Raw genomic sequence first — 16,028 nt, 5'->3', positions numbered from 1 at the left:
GGGCTGAGCTCCAAGCCCCAGCAGGTGCGCCCCGTCTGTCGAACTTCTGAAGATTGTCGTATGCAGCTCAGAGGGCCAGTAAGTTTGGCCACCCTGTACTGGGTGGTCAAGTTGAAACTGAGACTCCCATCAGGCTTCAACTCAGCCAGCTAGCATGTGCTAAGGTACAGTTTGCCTTGTTAAAACTACAATTTTACAACATGCTAGTTAACACATACATTGCTGGGAGGGACTAGTCCAGGAAAGGGATGTGTGTGGAAAGGAAGGTTAAGGGACAGAGTTGAGGTGGGGTGTGGTGTAAACACTTGTGTTAGTATAACGTGTGTGCTTCTGATGGAGATTACCTTTCTTACATTTTTAATTTTTTTGTGTCAGATGTTCTTTGTAGCAGTCTTAGCAGTTTCACAACAAAGGTGTGTGTGTGTGTATTTAGTAGTAGTAAAAATCTGATCAGGAGCCTTCAGAAATCCCATTCACAGGAATGAACAGGTTGAGTTTTGGTTGATAGTATTTCTGGACGCAGGTATGACTTCTGGTCTTGTTTTGTTCTTCTAACTTCTGTTTCCTTATAACAGTTTTCTGCAGCTTCACTTTTTGCAGACTGCAGTTAAAGTAAAAGTTTAAATCAAAGACTCCAAATAGTGGGCCGGGGGGAGAGAAGGTTTATTTTAGTAGTAGTAGAGAAAATTCAAAAGAGAAGGTTAAGAAAAAAGAAGATTTTAAAAAGGAACTGGATGAGATGAATTACTTTGAGTGACAAATGAGGGTAAGGTAGTTTTATAAATGAGAATTTATACAGAACAAAAACCTTTGGGAGAAAAGCAGGACCAGGCGAATAAGTAGAATAACAAAATGAAGCACTTGTGTGAATATTTCCACAAAAACATCTTAAAGAGCATTATCCTGTTTAGCTGGAACAGAATTTCCCTAGAATTACACAAATGAATGAAGCTTGTTCTCTCTTGGTCTCTACTGCTTCAATGCATCCTTTGTTATGCACTTGGTTAGTGAATAATGAAGTAATTCAAGTTAGACAATATAACAGACAGGAAGAATATGAAATTACTTTCTTGTAACTATTTAATTACTTCCTAAAAAATTGATAAGCCAACCTCATCTTGTCTGCCTGCTTACAATTTATCCATGTTAGCAGCAGTAATTTAAACCTGATTTGAGAGCATTCCAAAAAAGGGGATGTTTTTGAAACTGAGAATAGTGTGTGTTCAGTAGCTCAGACACTAGTGTGTCCTGTCACTAACTTTGAAGGTTATGTGTAATTCCTTTTTTAATTACCAGATTTTAGACCCAGAGCAGAAGTCTGTAATCGGCCTGTTTGTCCAAAACTACATTGGCAAAATCTGAGAGCTGGGTAGCGATCTATAATATGGTATGACTAAAAATATTGAAAAATTGGTCAGTGCAGGCATCTGCAGTTAGTCTGAGACACATACTTCCTTCTCTTCCTTTCTCACAATTAAGCTAGACCCCAAACTTGAAATAAGTCAATAAGAGAGTGATCCAAATGGAAAGTAGTTCTTAGATTTTTTGGCATCCACTGGTTCCTAAAAACAGCTTTTATAAATCAATAGACTGTTTATGTAAGACCAATTCAGACTGGAAATAAGGTGCACACTTTTAACAGGGAGGGTAATTAACTATTGGAACAATTTACCAAGAGTTGTGGTGGATTCTCCATCACTGGCAATTTTTAAACCAAGATTGGAAGTTTTTCTAAGAAAATATGTTCTTCTTCTACCAGGAATTAATTCATGGAAATCCTATTGCCTGTATTGTACAGGCGGTCAGACTCTATCACTGTGGCCCCTTCTGGCCTTATAATATATGAATCAATATAGCTATGCTTGTGGTAGTGTGTTTTTTTTTTTTTTTAATCTTTAGTTTCCTGTGGTTTTCCCCTTTAATTGAAACTTTTATAGTTCCCTATCCTCACTTACAATAACTAGGGCCCTACCAAATTCACCGCCATGAAAAACGTGTCACTGACCATGAAATCTGGTCTCCCCCTGTGAAATCTGGTCTATTGTGTGCTTTTACCCTATACCATACCTATTTCACAGGGGAGACCAGAGTTTCTCAAACTGGGGGTCCTGACCCAAAAGGGAGTTGCAGGGGTCACAAGGTTATTTTACGGGGGATCGTGGTATTTCCACCCTTATTTCTGTGCTGCCTTCGGAGCTGGGCAGCCGGAGAGCAGCGGCTGTTGGCAAGGCACCCAGCTCTGAAGGCAGTGCCCCGCCATCAGCAGCTCAGAAGTAAGAGCAGCAATGCCATACCATGCCACCCTTACTTCTGCTCTGCTGCCTTCAAAACTGGGTGGCTGGAGAGTGGTGGCTGCTGACTGAGGGCTCAGCTCTCCAGACAGCAGTGCAGAAATAAGGGTGGCAATACCATTCCATGCCATCCTTACTTCTGCATTGCTGCTCGCGGCGGCTTGGCCTTTAGAGCTGGGCTCCTGGTCAGCAGCCACTGCTCTCCAGCTGCCCAGCTCTGAAGGTAGCGCTGCTGGCTGCAGCAGTGCAGAAGTAAGAGTAGCAGCACCACAGCCCCCCGTACAATAATCTTGTGACTTCCCCATAACTCCTTTTTGGGTCAGGACCCCTAAAATGACAACACTGAAATTTTACATTTAAATAGCTGAAATCATGAAATTTACTATTTTAAAAATCTTATGACCGTGAAATTAACCAAAATGGACCATTAATTTGGTAGGGCCCTAACCATAACTGACAGAGCTGAACTGAAATCTAACACAAATTCTAGATTATTTTTAATGTATTTCAGTAAGCTATTCACTGCTCTTGTGTTTTGATGAACTTTAACCAAAGAGAGAACTTCAGCATTTCTTATCTTTTGCATGGTAAGAATAATTCTTCTTTGAGTGATTGCACATGTCCATTCCACTGTAGGTGTGTGCATGCCCTGAGCACAGTTGCCAGAAAATTTTCCCTTAGTGGTACCTGTCAGCTCAGCTCTGGCGCCCCATTGTGCTGTGCGCTCATAGTGCCAGTATAAAGGGTGTGACCAACCCTGCCTCCCTCAGGTTCTTCTTACCACCCAGGACAGTTGCTGGAACTGCTCTCCTTGCTTCGGCAAGCTGTTCTCAGTGGTCTTTGTGGTTTCTTCTTTTCTTCATATTTTGTGTATATATAGTGAACGTATAAATAGTTCTTTGAGTGCTTGCACATGACCATTCCATTGTAGGTGTGTGCGCGTGCCCTGTGCACAGCTGCTGGAAATTTTCCCCCTAGTGGTATCCATCGGGTTGGCTCTGGCACCCTCTGGTGCTGCACACTCGTAGTGCCGGGATAAGGGGCGGGGACACGCTGAGCCCACACTCCTCAGTTTCTTCTTATTGCCCACGACGGGTGTTGGAACTTCCCTCCTTGCTTCAGCAAGACTCTGTAGTGCAGTGGTTCTCAGACTTTTGTACTGGTGACCCCTTTCACATAGCAAGCCCCTGAGTGCGACCCCCCCCTATAAATTAAAAACACTTTAAAATATGTTTAACACCATTATAAATGCTTGAGGCAAAGCGGGGTTTGGGGTGGAGGCTGACAGCTCGCGACCCCCCGTGTAATAACCTCGTGACCCTCTGAGGGGTCCCAACCCCCAGTTTGAGAACCCCTGCTCTAGTAGTTCCTCTAGCAGGGGGGCCGACGTTCCCAGCAGGGGTCAGGCCTATCACCGCACTCACCAGCGGTGGCAGGAAGCAGAGCAACCCAGCCCTAGCCCACTCCACTCTGCTGGCTCCCTGCTGTGTCAGTGAGTGCCGGGGGGGGGCGGACCCCTTCCCCCAAGTCCCCTCCCCCCGAGTGACACGGCTGGGGCGAGGGGAGCGGAGCGGGCTGGGGACGCATTGTTCCGCTTCCTGCTGCTGGCGCCAGGTCCCCCGCTAATCCCCAAAGCGGCCCCCCACAGCTCCTGCCTCTGCAGGCCTTGAGCGCAGCCCAGACCCTCTGCGGGGTGGGGAGCTTGGGCTGTGTAGGGCACCATAATTTGTAGGGATGGGGCTGCAAGTACAGTATTGAGTTACACTGGAACCCGGTACCAGCTGTGGGGAGAAGCCTGGTACCGACCACGGAGCCGAACCTGGCGCTGGACAGCAGGAGCAGACCCCTCTGGCAGAGGGAGGGGTGGACATTGCGCTAGCACTACACACTTCCTCCTCCTCCTCGCCTGATGAAGCGCTGTTGGCGAAGGAGTTGTTCCCAGTATGGGATGATTATAAGGCCCACCAGGACTTATTAAAGCGGGTGGCGTCCAATCTAAACATCCAGGCAGAGGAAGTAAGGGAAACTATTGACTGCTTCCTGGACATCTTAGGGACGGGAGGTCCCTCTAGGGTGGCCCTTGCCATACATGGCCAAGTGGACTGAGCTAAAATATTTTGTACCAGCCAAGGACTTTCTGTGAGTTCTTATTTTCTCACCCTCCTCCAGGGTCCCTTGTAGTGGTGGCTGCCTGAGAGAGAGAGAGACTGTCAGGGCCAGGCAGGACTGACGCCTAAGGCAAAAGACCCTAAAAAATTAGACCTCCTGGGGGGAGAGGCCTATTCTATAGGAGAATTGCAGTTCCAAATAGTGAACCAACAAGCCATGTTGTCTCGCTACGATTTTAATATGTGGGGGGTCAATGGACAAATTTCTGGGCAGATTTCCCCAGGATGATAGGGGTTCTTGGCCCTCGTGGAGGAGGGCAAGACAGTGGTGAGGACTTTGTTGCAGGTAGCCCTGGATTCTGCGGCCAGGTAAATGGCCGCGGCTGTCACTATATGTTGAGCTTCGTGGTTGCAATGGTCAGGTTTTCCTCAGGACATGCAACAGACAATCCAAGACCTGCCCTTTGAGGGATCCTCTCTCTTTTCTGAACTAACGGATGTGAGGCTACATGGCCTTAAAGATTCTAGGGCGCCACTGAAATTGCTGGGTCTGCATATGCCTGCCCAGTCAAGAAGGTCCTATAGACCTCAGCAGTATGGGTGTTATTACTCCCAACTGCCCAGGCAGGATCAGAGGAGGAGGAGAAACGGGGGGGTTTGGGCACAGACCACCTCCGCCCTCATCCTCCATGGGACCTTCTCAGGTGGCTCCGAGCCAATCTGGCATCTTGAGATATTCGTTTTGACGAGGCACTTGACGATGGACTACCAACCCCCCTCCTCCAGGATCCAGTCAACCCTATCTTTTCCAACTGCCTTTCCCATTTACTCTAAGCCTGGGAATACGTTACTTTGCACCGCTGGGTTCTAAGCTCTGTGGAATCCAGATATACCCTCCAGTTTGTTTCTACCCCACCTTCCCACCCCCACTTCCCTGTTCCTCTTCAGGGACCCTTCTCACGAGCTTTTTCTGCAACAAGAGGTTCAATCCTCCTTTGGATGGGAGCCGTGGAAGAGGTTTCACTACATCTAAGGGGAAGAGGGTACTATCACGGTATTTTCTTATACCCAAGGCCAAGGCAGGTCTCAGGCCCTTCCTAGACCTGTATGGACTCAATCATATGCATGGTCTCCTTGGCCTCAATCATCCTGTCACTGGATCCAGGGATTGGTATGCTGCCCTCGACTTGAAAGATGCCTATTTCCATAAATTGATACTCCAGGGCCAAAGGAGGTACCAAAGGTTTGTGATGAACCAGGCCCATTACCAATTTGCATCCCTGCCTTTTGGAAAGTCCATGGCCCCAAGAGTATTCACCAAATGCATGGCAGTGGTAGTTAGCTTTTCTGAGAAAGAAAGGGGTCCAAGTCTTCCCATAACTCAATGACTGGCTGATCAAAGGTCGGTCCCAAGTGCAGGTGGAGCTGGACATTGCTTTGATACAAATGACCTTTCAGTCCTTGGGTCTACTAATAAACATCCAGAAGTCGACCCTCATACCGGTGCAACACATAGAATTTATAGGGGCAGTTCTCAACTCCCTACAAGCAAAAGCTCTTCTACCCAAGGACCACTTCTGGGAGATTTCATCCCAAATAAGTTCCCTGCAGTCACAGCTGATCACGACAGTTCAAGTTTGTTTAAGCCTCCTCGGACACATGCGTCGTGTACCTACGTGGTTCAACATGCGAGTCTGAGACTCCGTTCACCTCTCCAAGCTTGGTTAGCCTCTGTCTATTCCCTGTCCAGGCACCACCTGGACAGGGTTCTCCTGATACCTCTGCAAGTTCTGGACTCGGTAACGTGGTGGTTAGACTGCAGTACGGTCTGTGCAGGGGTACCTTTTGCGAGGCCCTGACCATCAGCACATCTGGTCACTGACCTCTCAGTGCTAGGATTTGGTCTGTGGTCTCGAGAGGAGTTCACGCTCTATATCGATATCAGGAAACTGAGGGCTGTCCACCTGGCTTACCAGGCATTCTTGCCTCACATCACAAACACTATGATCTCTGTTTTTATGGGCAATACCTCAGCCATGTTCTGTATCAACAGATGGAGGAACTCTGTCAAGAGGCAATCTGTCTGGGAATTATGCCTAGCAAATTCGATAGGCCTCGAAGTGTCTTACATTCCAGGGGTGCAAAGTCTTCTTGCAGATCACCTGAGCAGGTCCTTCTCAGCTCACCACGAGTGCTCTCTCCGCCCGGATGTCACAAGGGACATTTTTGCAGGTGGGGAGTTCCCCACATAGACCTGTTTGCCACCTATACCAACAGGAAGTGTCAGCAGTTCTGCTCCCTGAGGGGCCACAGTCAAGGGTCTCTCATCAGCACTTTTCTCCTGTTATGGTCGAATCACCTACTGTACGTTTTTCCACTCATCCCGTTGATTCACAAGGTTCTGATGAAGATCAAGCAGGACCAAGCTTGGGTCATCCTAATAGCTCCACCGGGGCCCAGGAAACATTGGTACTCCCTGCTACTTTGGCTGTCCATGGAGCCTCTGAGCAGTCTCTAGTTATTCCCAGACCTGATCACACAAGACTACGGGCCACTATAGGCAGCGAGTTATATGGGTCCGTGGTGTCCATGCTCCACCAGTATTCAGGAACGTGGGCCCGGCTCCACCAATGTTTGGGCTTGTATTTTCAGAGCTGTCCCATACATAGGATGGACCAGGGCAACCACCCTGGGTCCTGCGCTTTGGGGGGGCGCTGCGCCTCAGGGGGACACAGAGTCCAGGGTGGCCTGGAAGGTTAGCGGAGGGGCTTGGCCTTCCCGCCCCTGCTCCGCCCTGTCCCCGCTTCCGCCTCTTTATGGCTTCTGCCCCCTCCCCCAAGCAATGCAGGCAAAGCGGGGCGGGCTGGGGCCAGGTCGCTTGCTGCTGGTGATGCCAGCCCCCCCCGCCACTAGCTCCCCGGGCTGCCCTGGATCCTGTGTCCCCCCGAAGTGCGGGGCCCTCCAAAGCATGGGGCCTGAGGCGGTTGCCCCGGTCCGTCCTATCAACAGGATGGCTCTGCTTGGACCTGTTCTGGGCACCACCAAAAATTATACAAACCTGGCACCCATGCGGGTCACTGCTTCATCCAAACCTCAGCGCATTGCATCTGAACACCTGGAATCTTTATGGCTAAATCCTGAGGAACTAGCTTGCTCCAAACAAGTGCATAAAGTTCTGCTGGGCAGCAGGAAGCCCTCCAAGAGGATAACTTACTGGGAAAAATGGAAGCGATTTTCTGTGCAGTCATCAGAGCAAGGAGTTCCACCGGAGTGCACATCCCTGCAAATTGTTTTGGATTACCTTTTATCCTTGACAGGTTTCAGAGTAACAGCCGTGTTAGTCTGTATTCGCAAAATACTTGTGGCACCTTAGAGACTGACCAATTTATTAGAGCATAAGCTTTCGTGAGCTACAGCTCACTTCATCGGATGCATACTGTGGAAAATACAGAAGATGTTCTTTTATCCTTGAAAGACCAAGGCCTTTTCCTGTCTTCAATCAAGGTTCATCTGACTGCTATCTCCGCGTTCCATCCCAAAGTTGACAATAAGTCCCTCTCTTCTCATGAGAAGGTAAGCTGTTTTCTGAAAGGCCTGGAGAAGGCATTTCCCCAAGTAAGAGACCCATTTTCTCCCTGGGATTTGAACCTTGTCATCTCAAAGCTGACAGACTCTTACTTCAAGCCACTAGCAACGTGCTCATTATTACAGCTCTTTTGGGAGGTTGCCTTTCTGGTGGTCATTACATTGGCCAGGAGAGTATCAGAGATTTGGGCCCTCACCGCAGAGCTTCCATACACATTTTCTTTAAAAATAAGGTCCAGCTACATCCACATCCAAAATTTCTTCTGAAAGTGGTGTCCCAGTTCCACTGTAACCAACCAATCTTTTTCCCAGTCTTTTACTCGGCGACTCATGTGAACAGAGAAGAGCAGTGCCTGCAATCTTTGGACGAGGTGCGCTTTGGCATTCTACATTGAAAGGACTAAGCTATTCTGTAGATTGTCTCAACTCTTCATAGCAATAGCAGAAAGGATGAAAGGCCTCCCTGTATCTGCACAGAGGATTTTGTCTTGGATCACATCATGATCCGAGCGTGTTATGACCTGGCAGGGACTTCCCCTCCACCAAACCTGACCGCTCATTCCACAAGATCTCAGGCCTGTTCCGCAGCTTTTCTGTCTCAAGTTCAGATTCAAGACATCTGTCGAGCCACCACCTGGTCTTCGGTACACATATTCTCGACGCATTATGCCATCGCTCAGCAGGCCAGAGATGATTCACACTTTGGCCGCGCAGTACTACAGTTGGCTTGTCCTTGATCTCCGAGCCCATCTCCAACGCAACTGCTTGTGAGTTACCTACAATGAAATGGACACGGGCAAACACTCCAACAAAAAGAAAAAACGGTTAACTAACATTTCCGTATCTGTTGTTCTTTGAGATGTGTTGCACATGTCCATTCCAAGACCCACCCGACGGCCCCACTCTTGGAGTGGTCAGTAAGAAGAAAATGAGGAGTGCAGGCTCAGCGTAGCCCCTTATACTGGCGCTATGAGCATGTGGCACCAGGGGGCTCCAGAGCTGACCTGATGGATACCACTAGAGGAAAAATTTCCGGCAGCCATGCACGGGGTGCACACACACCTACAGTGGAATGAACATCTGCAACACATCTCGAAGAACAGTTACGAAAAGGTTAATAACAGTTTTTTAGTTTAGATAGCGTAATTGGCGCTTCTCCATCAGTTAGCGGAGTTTCGTCTGTTCCTGGTGCCGAGGCATGCCTCGGTAACCAGGCTTCAAGCCCTGTGCCTCCTGCAACAAGGCTATGCCTTTGAGTGATCTGCAGTCTAGCTGTCTAAAGTGCTTTGAGGCTCACATCAGGGATCGCTGTCGGATCTGCAGCAAGTTTAAATTTCAGATGAAGAAAGATTTGGAGGCCAGGTTAAAGTTTCTATTGATGAAAACGGTGCTCAGACCTTCCTCTGAGCCAAGCTGGTTGAACTCAGCACCGAGCATATCAGCTTTGATGCAGAGTGCTCCTCCCACTGTATTGGAGTCCTGGCACCATTCGCCATCCTCAGTGCCGAGAAAGAGATACAAGGAGCAGCTGACCGAGATGGGTCATTCCCCAACACCGAAGAAGTCCAAGAATGGGGAGCAGCGTGCAGTGCAACCTAAGTCAGGCCACTCCTCTGCCTCTGCATCGCAGGTGGCACTGTTGACTTCAACCCCCTATGCAGGCAGTGCTGAACTGTGTGCACTGGAGGGACAGTGTGGCATCAGCATTGTTGTGGTTCTGTCCACTCCGGAGGCATTCGCTATGGCCAGAGACCTGGTGGCCCTCTTGGTACTGCCGTCGCTGGCAGTACAAGAGTCGGCAGTGCCGGGGCCTGCGGGCAGGAGGGATCACGTAGCACCCAGCTGCCATCCGGTTCTGGGCCCCATGGTACCATCGAGAGCTGGCCCTGATGCACGCCCCCCTGCCCCGGCAGTAATCTCCAGCACCAGTGGGAGTCTCGCCTCCACGGTCCCCGGAAGAAGGCTTGTTTTCGGAGTCGGAAATTGGGTTGTATTCTTCTCATCCGAGGAGTAGACTCTGCCACGCCTCCACGCATCCCTACCCCACCATGGTCCCTGGCACAGGAGTACCATGGCGCACTTGGCATAGTGGTCACTTACCTATTCCAATGCAGTGGCCCTTTTGGAACCTGTGGAGATTCCCCCTGATGCCAAAACCCCATTCGAGATGCTCTTACTCGGTGATGTCCAAGAGTAGGGTGCCAGAGCTGACTTGACGGTACCACTGAGGGAAAAATTTCCAGGAACTGTACTCAGGGCGCACATACATCTACAGTGGAATGGACATGTGCAACACATCTCAAAGAACAACGCTTATGGAAAGGTTAATAACCGTTTTATTTTTCACTTGGTACATACTAAAAAAAGTCAAAAGTTTGTATTTTGTTTCTTGATGAAGTGATGTTTCATCAGCCTCACCTCAGTCCCCAGAAAAATCATGGAGCAGGTCCTCAAGGAATCAATCCTGAAGCACTTGCACGAGAGGAAAGTGATCAGGAACAGTCAGCATGGATTCACCAAGGGAAGGTCATGCCTGACTAATCTAATCGCCTTCTATGATATTACTGGTTCTGTGGATGAAGGGAAAGCAGTGGATGTATTGTTTCTTGACTTTAGCAAAGCTTTTGACACAGTCTCCCACAGTATTCTTGCCAGCAAGTTAAAGAAGTAAGGGCTGGATGAATGCACTATAGGGTGGGTAGAAAGTTGGCTAGATTGTCGGGCTCAACGGGTAGTGATCAATGGCTCCATGTCTAGTTGGCAGCCGGTATCAAGTGGAGTGTCCCAAGGGTCGGTCCTGGGGCCGGTTTTGTTCAATATCTTCATAAATGATCTGGAGGATGGTGTGGATTGCACTCTCAGCAAATTTGCAGATGATACTAAACTAGGAGGAGTGGTAGATACGCTGGAGGGTAGGGATAGGATACAGAGGGACCTAGACAAATTAGAGGATTGGGCCAAAAGAAATCTGATGCGGTTCAACAAGGATAAGTGCAGGGTCCTGCACTTAGGACGGAAGAATCCAATGCACCGCTACAGACTAGGGACCGAATGGCTAGGCAGCAGTTCTGCGGAAAAGGACCTAGGGATGACAGTGGACGAGAAGCTGGATATGAGTCAACAGTGTGCCCTTGTTGCCAAGAAGGCCAATGGCATTTTGGGCTGTATAAGTAGGGGCATAGCCAGCAGATTGAGGGACGTGATCGTTCCCCTCTATTCGACATTGGTGAGGCCTCATCTGGAGTACTGTCCAGTTTTGGGCCCCACACTACAAAAAGGATGTGGATAAATTGGAGAGTGTCCAGCAAAGGGCAACAAAAATGATTAGGGGTCTGGAACACATGACTTATGAGGAGAGGCTGAGGGAACTGGGATTGTTTAGTCTGCGGAAGAGAAGAATGAGGGGGGATTTGATAGCTGCTTTCAACTACCTGAGAGGTGGTTCCAAAGAGGATGGTTCTAGACTATTCTCAGTGGTAGATGATGACAAGACAAGGAGTAATGGTCTCAAGTTGCAGTGGGGGAGGTTTAGGTTGGATATTAGGAAAAACTTTTTCACTAGGAGGGTGGTGAAACACTGGAATGCGTTACCTAGGGAGGTGGTAGAATCTCCTTCCTTAGAAGTTTTTAAGGTCAGGCTTGACAAAGCCCTGGCTGGGATGATTTAATTGGGGATTGGTCCTGCTTTGAGCAGGGGGTTGGACTAGATGACCTCCTGAGTCCCTTCCAACCCTGGTATTGTATGATTCTATGATCAAACAATATTTTATTTGCTAAGGAACCTGTGTAGTGTAAAATTACTTGGATGTATGACAGCAGAGAAAAAATATTTTAAATGGTTTATTTCTGTTTTATATCACATTTTCTTAAACTATCTCCCTTGTATGCCTCAGGCCTCTTTGTGCCTTTTTCTGTGGCTTTAATGCATAGTTCCCGAATACATCACTGTATCCAAGCTAAATGTTCATTTACTGTGAAGGTAGTGATAGCTAGATTTCAGTTTATAGAACTGAAGTCAAGCAGTACACATAGCTTATTTCTCAAGAATATGAAACTCTAGTACAAAGACCATTGCAAGCTAAAATCTAAAGAAACTTAGGTGATTGTGTAAGTCTTAGTACTGAGGAGCACCATATTTTCTACGTGTCAAGTTAATTGGATGTGTCAGTTAACATGAGGTGCCCGGAGAGAACCTCTTGGGATAGGATTAGTTAAGATTACCCAATGAAGTGTGTTAAATCTTAAATCTTTTGTTGCTGATGGTATGACATACTGTACATAATCATTTCTGGCTTTTCCCAAACAACGTTGAACACGTACACTGTGCAATAAATTGAAAGAAGATGGCTCTGTGGAACAAATAGCAGTTCTTCAACTTCTCAAAACATAAAAGTACTGTGGGTTATGGATATCCAGTCTGGAAAGTTGGGCCTGGGGAGAACTCCATGGTTGACATAACTTTTTTCTTCATCTTTGCCAGCTACCAGGCATAGTTTGTATTTAATTACAAAAGTTAAGAATGTCTGTTATGTCACTCTGCTTAAGTTGTGGAATGTCAAAGACTACCAGGTACAGTACAATTTAGTTAACTCATTTTACTTATGGCCTACACTACTCTGGTTCTCCTGAAAAGCAGTCCAGTGGAGCTTTCAGAATACTTTGTTCCTGCTCAGATTTTATAAAATGTTTTGTTACCTACTAATTCCTTAATCAGTGTTTCATAATATAAAAGTTACATTAACTGTTCTTCAGCTCAGTGTTTTGCCTAGATATCTATCTGCACTTTAGTATTGCCAGTGAAATAGCTGTTGGTGTTGGGGGATATTTTTAATTGCCAGTGTTAGTGATTTTGCTTTTCAATGGTTTGACGTATTAATTCTCATTGTACTAGAGATTTGCCTGAGTGTTAAATGTTTTCTACGTCACTAGGGTGTGAACATATAATAAACTGTACCAGCTGCTGTATGCAATTTCCATGCTTAAACTCTCCTCCCAGTTTAGGTAAAATGTTATCTAATATTTTTGAGCTTTTATAGTACTGTGTACTAATTTCCTCAGATCTAGTTTTGACGTTTAATTAGGTCAGTGTCCTACCCAATAAAAACTTTAAATAATTCAGGTTTCAGAGTAGCAGCCGTGTTAGTCTGTATTCACAAAAAGAAAAGGAGTGCTTGTGGCACGTTAGAGACTAACAAATTTATTTGAGCATAAGCTCTGAAGTGAGCTGTAGCTCACAAAAGTTTATGCTCAAATAAATTTGTTAGTCTCTAAGGTGCCACAAGTACTCCTTTTTTAAATAACTCAGAGGCCAAAGATTTTTCCTTTTAGCCTAGAAATGCATGATGTTGCAGTTGTGCAGAATAATTAATAAAAAATGGAGAACATCGGATGAAGAGTTATAACTGGTTGTCCTAGTGATGGAAAGGAACACTAATAATAGAAAATGTTTAATTGCATTTAAAATGTTATGCTGAGAATAAGCAATTAGATTCTGAAAGATAGTTTTGGGGATGAAAGGCAGTTTGGTATTGAGTAGCTGTTGTATCTACTTTGTAAACCAAGTTAAAGAACAATTTTTAGAAGTTATGGGTATATTTTAGTGAGTGGTTTTCCAGAATAAGACTTCAGTTTGTCAGATTTTTTTTCCAAAGCATGGACTTCTATTTTATTTTTGGAATTTATTAGCATATTACCTTTTTTAATGCTTATATAAATGTCTATACTTTTGAAAATAATGTGGTTATACTACTTCAGATTGAGAATCCTGACGTCCTTGTTTAGGTATGGGTCTTTTGAGGAACAGTAGAAAATGTTCATGTGTAATTACTAACAATTCAGCAGTTTATAAGATTGAATGCACAAGGAGGGCGTTTTTGATTATTGCAGCTCTCCTAACAAAGCTGCTTTGTGCATGGCCTAAGCTCAAAATGTACTCCTGTTGCAACTTTACTTTGTACTACTTTATAAATTGATAGCAGTGCTATATTGTAAACAATGCAGAAAATATCTGTAACTATTCACATTCTTGGCTCACATTAGTGAAACATCTTCCAAGTATCTGACTGCTTCTTCTGAGTAAAACAACCTTAACTGAGATACTTGTTGTTGTCTGTTTGTCGGGTAGTTGATTCACTTTGTTCTTTACAGTGCCATTTAGTTTCCATAGAGTTGTATTGACATTACAAGGCCATCTAATGGCAAGTACCATTGAAGTGAGTTGGAAAATATTGTACCTAAAACGTTAGAAAAAGTAGTGAATGTACTTGTTCAATAGTTAATTTAAATGTTTCTCTGTTAGCTGTTTTAAAAAAAAAAAAAAGGCATGACATTTTGCAGGCGTAATTATGGTATCTAACTTTAAAATTAAAAATATCATCTTTTTGGGGCAGAACCTCAGCTGGGGAAGTTATTGTAGTTCCACTGACTAACTACTAGCATACATCAGATGTGCGAGCACATGTTAAACTGGATCCTTTTTCATTTCTTAGCTACTGTAAACCATAAATCTATTAAAATTGAAACCATCAATTTATATTTTGTCCAAACCAAATGTCAGCTGATACTTTTGACAGTACTGTAGAATTTTTTAGCTCACCTAAATATTGGAACTTTTATAACCTTTGTAAAGCATTTTAGAGTCCTTAAGGTTTTATATAAGGCCAAAATATCATAAATCTCTGGAAAATCAGTCTGTATAAAAAAAGCTAACACTTTATCTCTTAAGAGCACATTCTGCATGGTAGCAATATTGATGTGGAAATAAGTTTCAGTATAATCAGGATATTTTAAAAATCCTTATTCCATGTTGAACAAATCCGCTTCTCTTCACTTCAAATTCACTTCATAGGAAAGTTTTCAGTTTTGTTCTCGAATGCTGCGTGGTTTCCTTGCTGGAATGACAATGAGAGACGAAGAACAAGAATAGTGTTGAGAGAGAGCGCTCTTGAATGGGCTGAATTCTGATCTCCTTTGTTTTTTCTCAGTTGTTACTAAGGCAAAATCCCATTTGACCTTAATGAAAACTTGCCTGGGTAAGACCTCAAGGTTTGGTCCTACACATTTCAAAATTGTAGTAGGTTTCAGAGTAACAGCCGTGTTAGTCTGTATTCGCAAAAAGAAAAGGCGTACTTGTGGCACCTTAGAGACTAACCAATTTATTTGAGCATGAGCTTTCGTGAGCTACAGCTCACTTCATCGGATGCATACTGTGGAAACTATGAAGTGAGCTGTAGCTCACGAAAGCTCATGCTCAAATAAATTGGTTAGTCTCTAAGGTGCCACAAGTGCTCCTTTTCTTTTTGCAAAATTGTAGTAGTTGCTCAGACTACACTGTAGTGTTTAGGTTTGGTTTATCTGCTAAAACCTGACAAAATTTTTCCTAGTAATTGGCTGCAGGGCCATCCTTAGGCATATGTGGCTGTCTAGGGCACCTGAAAATTTGGGGCACCACTGGTCTTAGTGTCCATGCTCCCAGCTCTTCCTATCCCTGTTCTGACCTTTCCTGCAGGCTCCCACAGCTGACTGCGGCAGCCTGGTGACTCTTACTCCAGAGGGGATCTAGTAACTTAAAAGTGAAAAAGCCTTCCAGCCTGCCAGACCTATTAGCGCAACATTGAAACTGTTAAAGAGCCACGCAAGTGGTAATGAAGCCATTTAACAGGCATTTGCCAACCCCCAGGTATATACTGTTAGTTTCTGAATTTACTGACAAAAACAGTTGTGCATTACTGTAATATTTACTCAGAACATGTTAGTCTACAGGACCTTAGTTTAAAATTTGATTTAAAAATATTTCATTAGTGAGTTGGTGAAGATTATAAAATCACATCTCTAAAACATCCTTGCATAGATTTTTAGATGCACAAACATCTTTAGCCTTAAATGCTTGGCTCTTCAGAAAAATAGTTTTTTAAAGAAATCCTTCAAAAGACCACCCGTATCTAAAATACACATTTTAATTTTAATTACTATAGTACAAAAAACTTGCTTCCAAAGTCGTCTTGTCCTTTCTCTCCATCCCTTTCTCCCGTTGAAGAGAGCCCTT

At 45.2% G+C, this 16,028-nt stretch overlaps 1 protein-coding gene across 5 annotated transcripts in view; it reads left to right on the top strand.

The window, feature by feature from the left end:
• The window catches only part of GPSM2 (G protein signaling modulator 2), a 58,621-nt gene that overhangs the window by 19,749 nt on the left and 22,844 nt on the right, over positions 1 to 16,028 (top strand). Inside the window, exon 2 of one of the 5 annotated variants that reach the window (XM_074961209.1) lies at positions 15,492 to 15,662. The exons of the other annotated variants lie outside the window; for them this stretch is intronic. Within the exon in view, the coding sequence (XP_074817310.1) occupies positions 15,628 to 15,662 (35 nt within the window). The 5' untranslated portion in view covers positions 15,492 to 15,627. The remainder of the gene's footprint in view (positions 1 to 15,491; positions 15,663 to 16,028) is intronic. 5 annotated transcript variants of the gene reach the window in all.

Source organism: Natator depressus, chromosome 8, assembly GCF_965152275.1.
Source record: "Natator depressus isolate rNatDep1 chromosome 8, rNatDep2.hap1, whole genome shotgun sequence".
Taxonomy (NCBI): domain Eukaryota; kingdom Metazoa; phylum Chordata; order Testudines; family Cheloniidae; genus Natator; species Natator depressus.
This window is presented reverse-complemented; position numbering and strand designations above follow the sequence as displayed.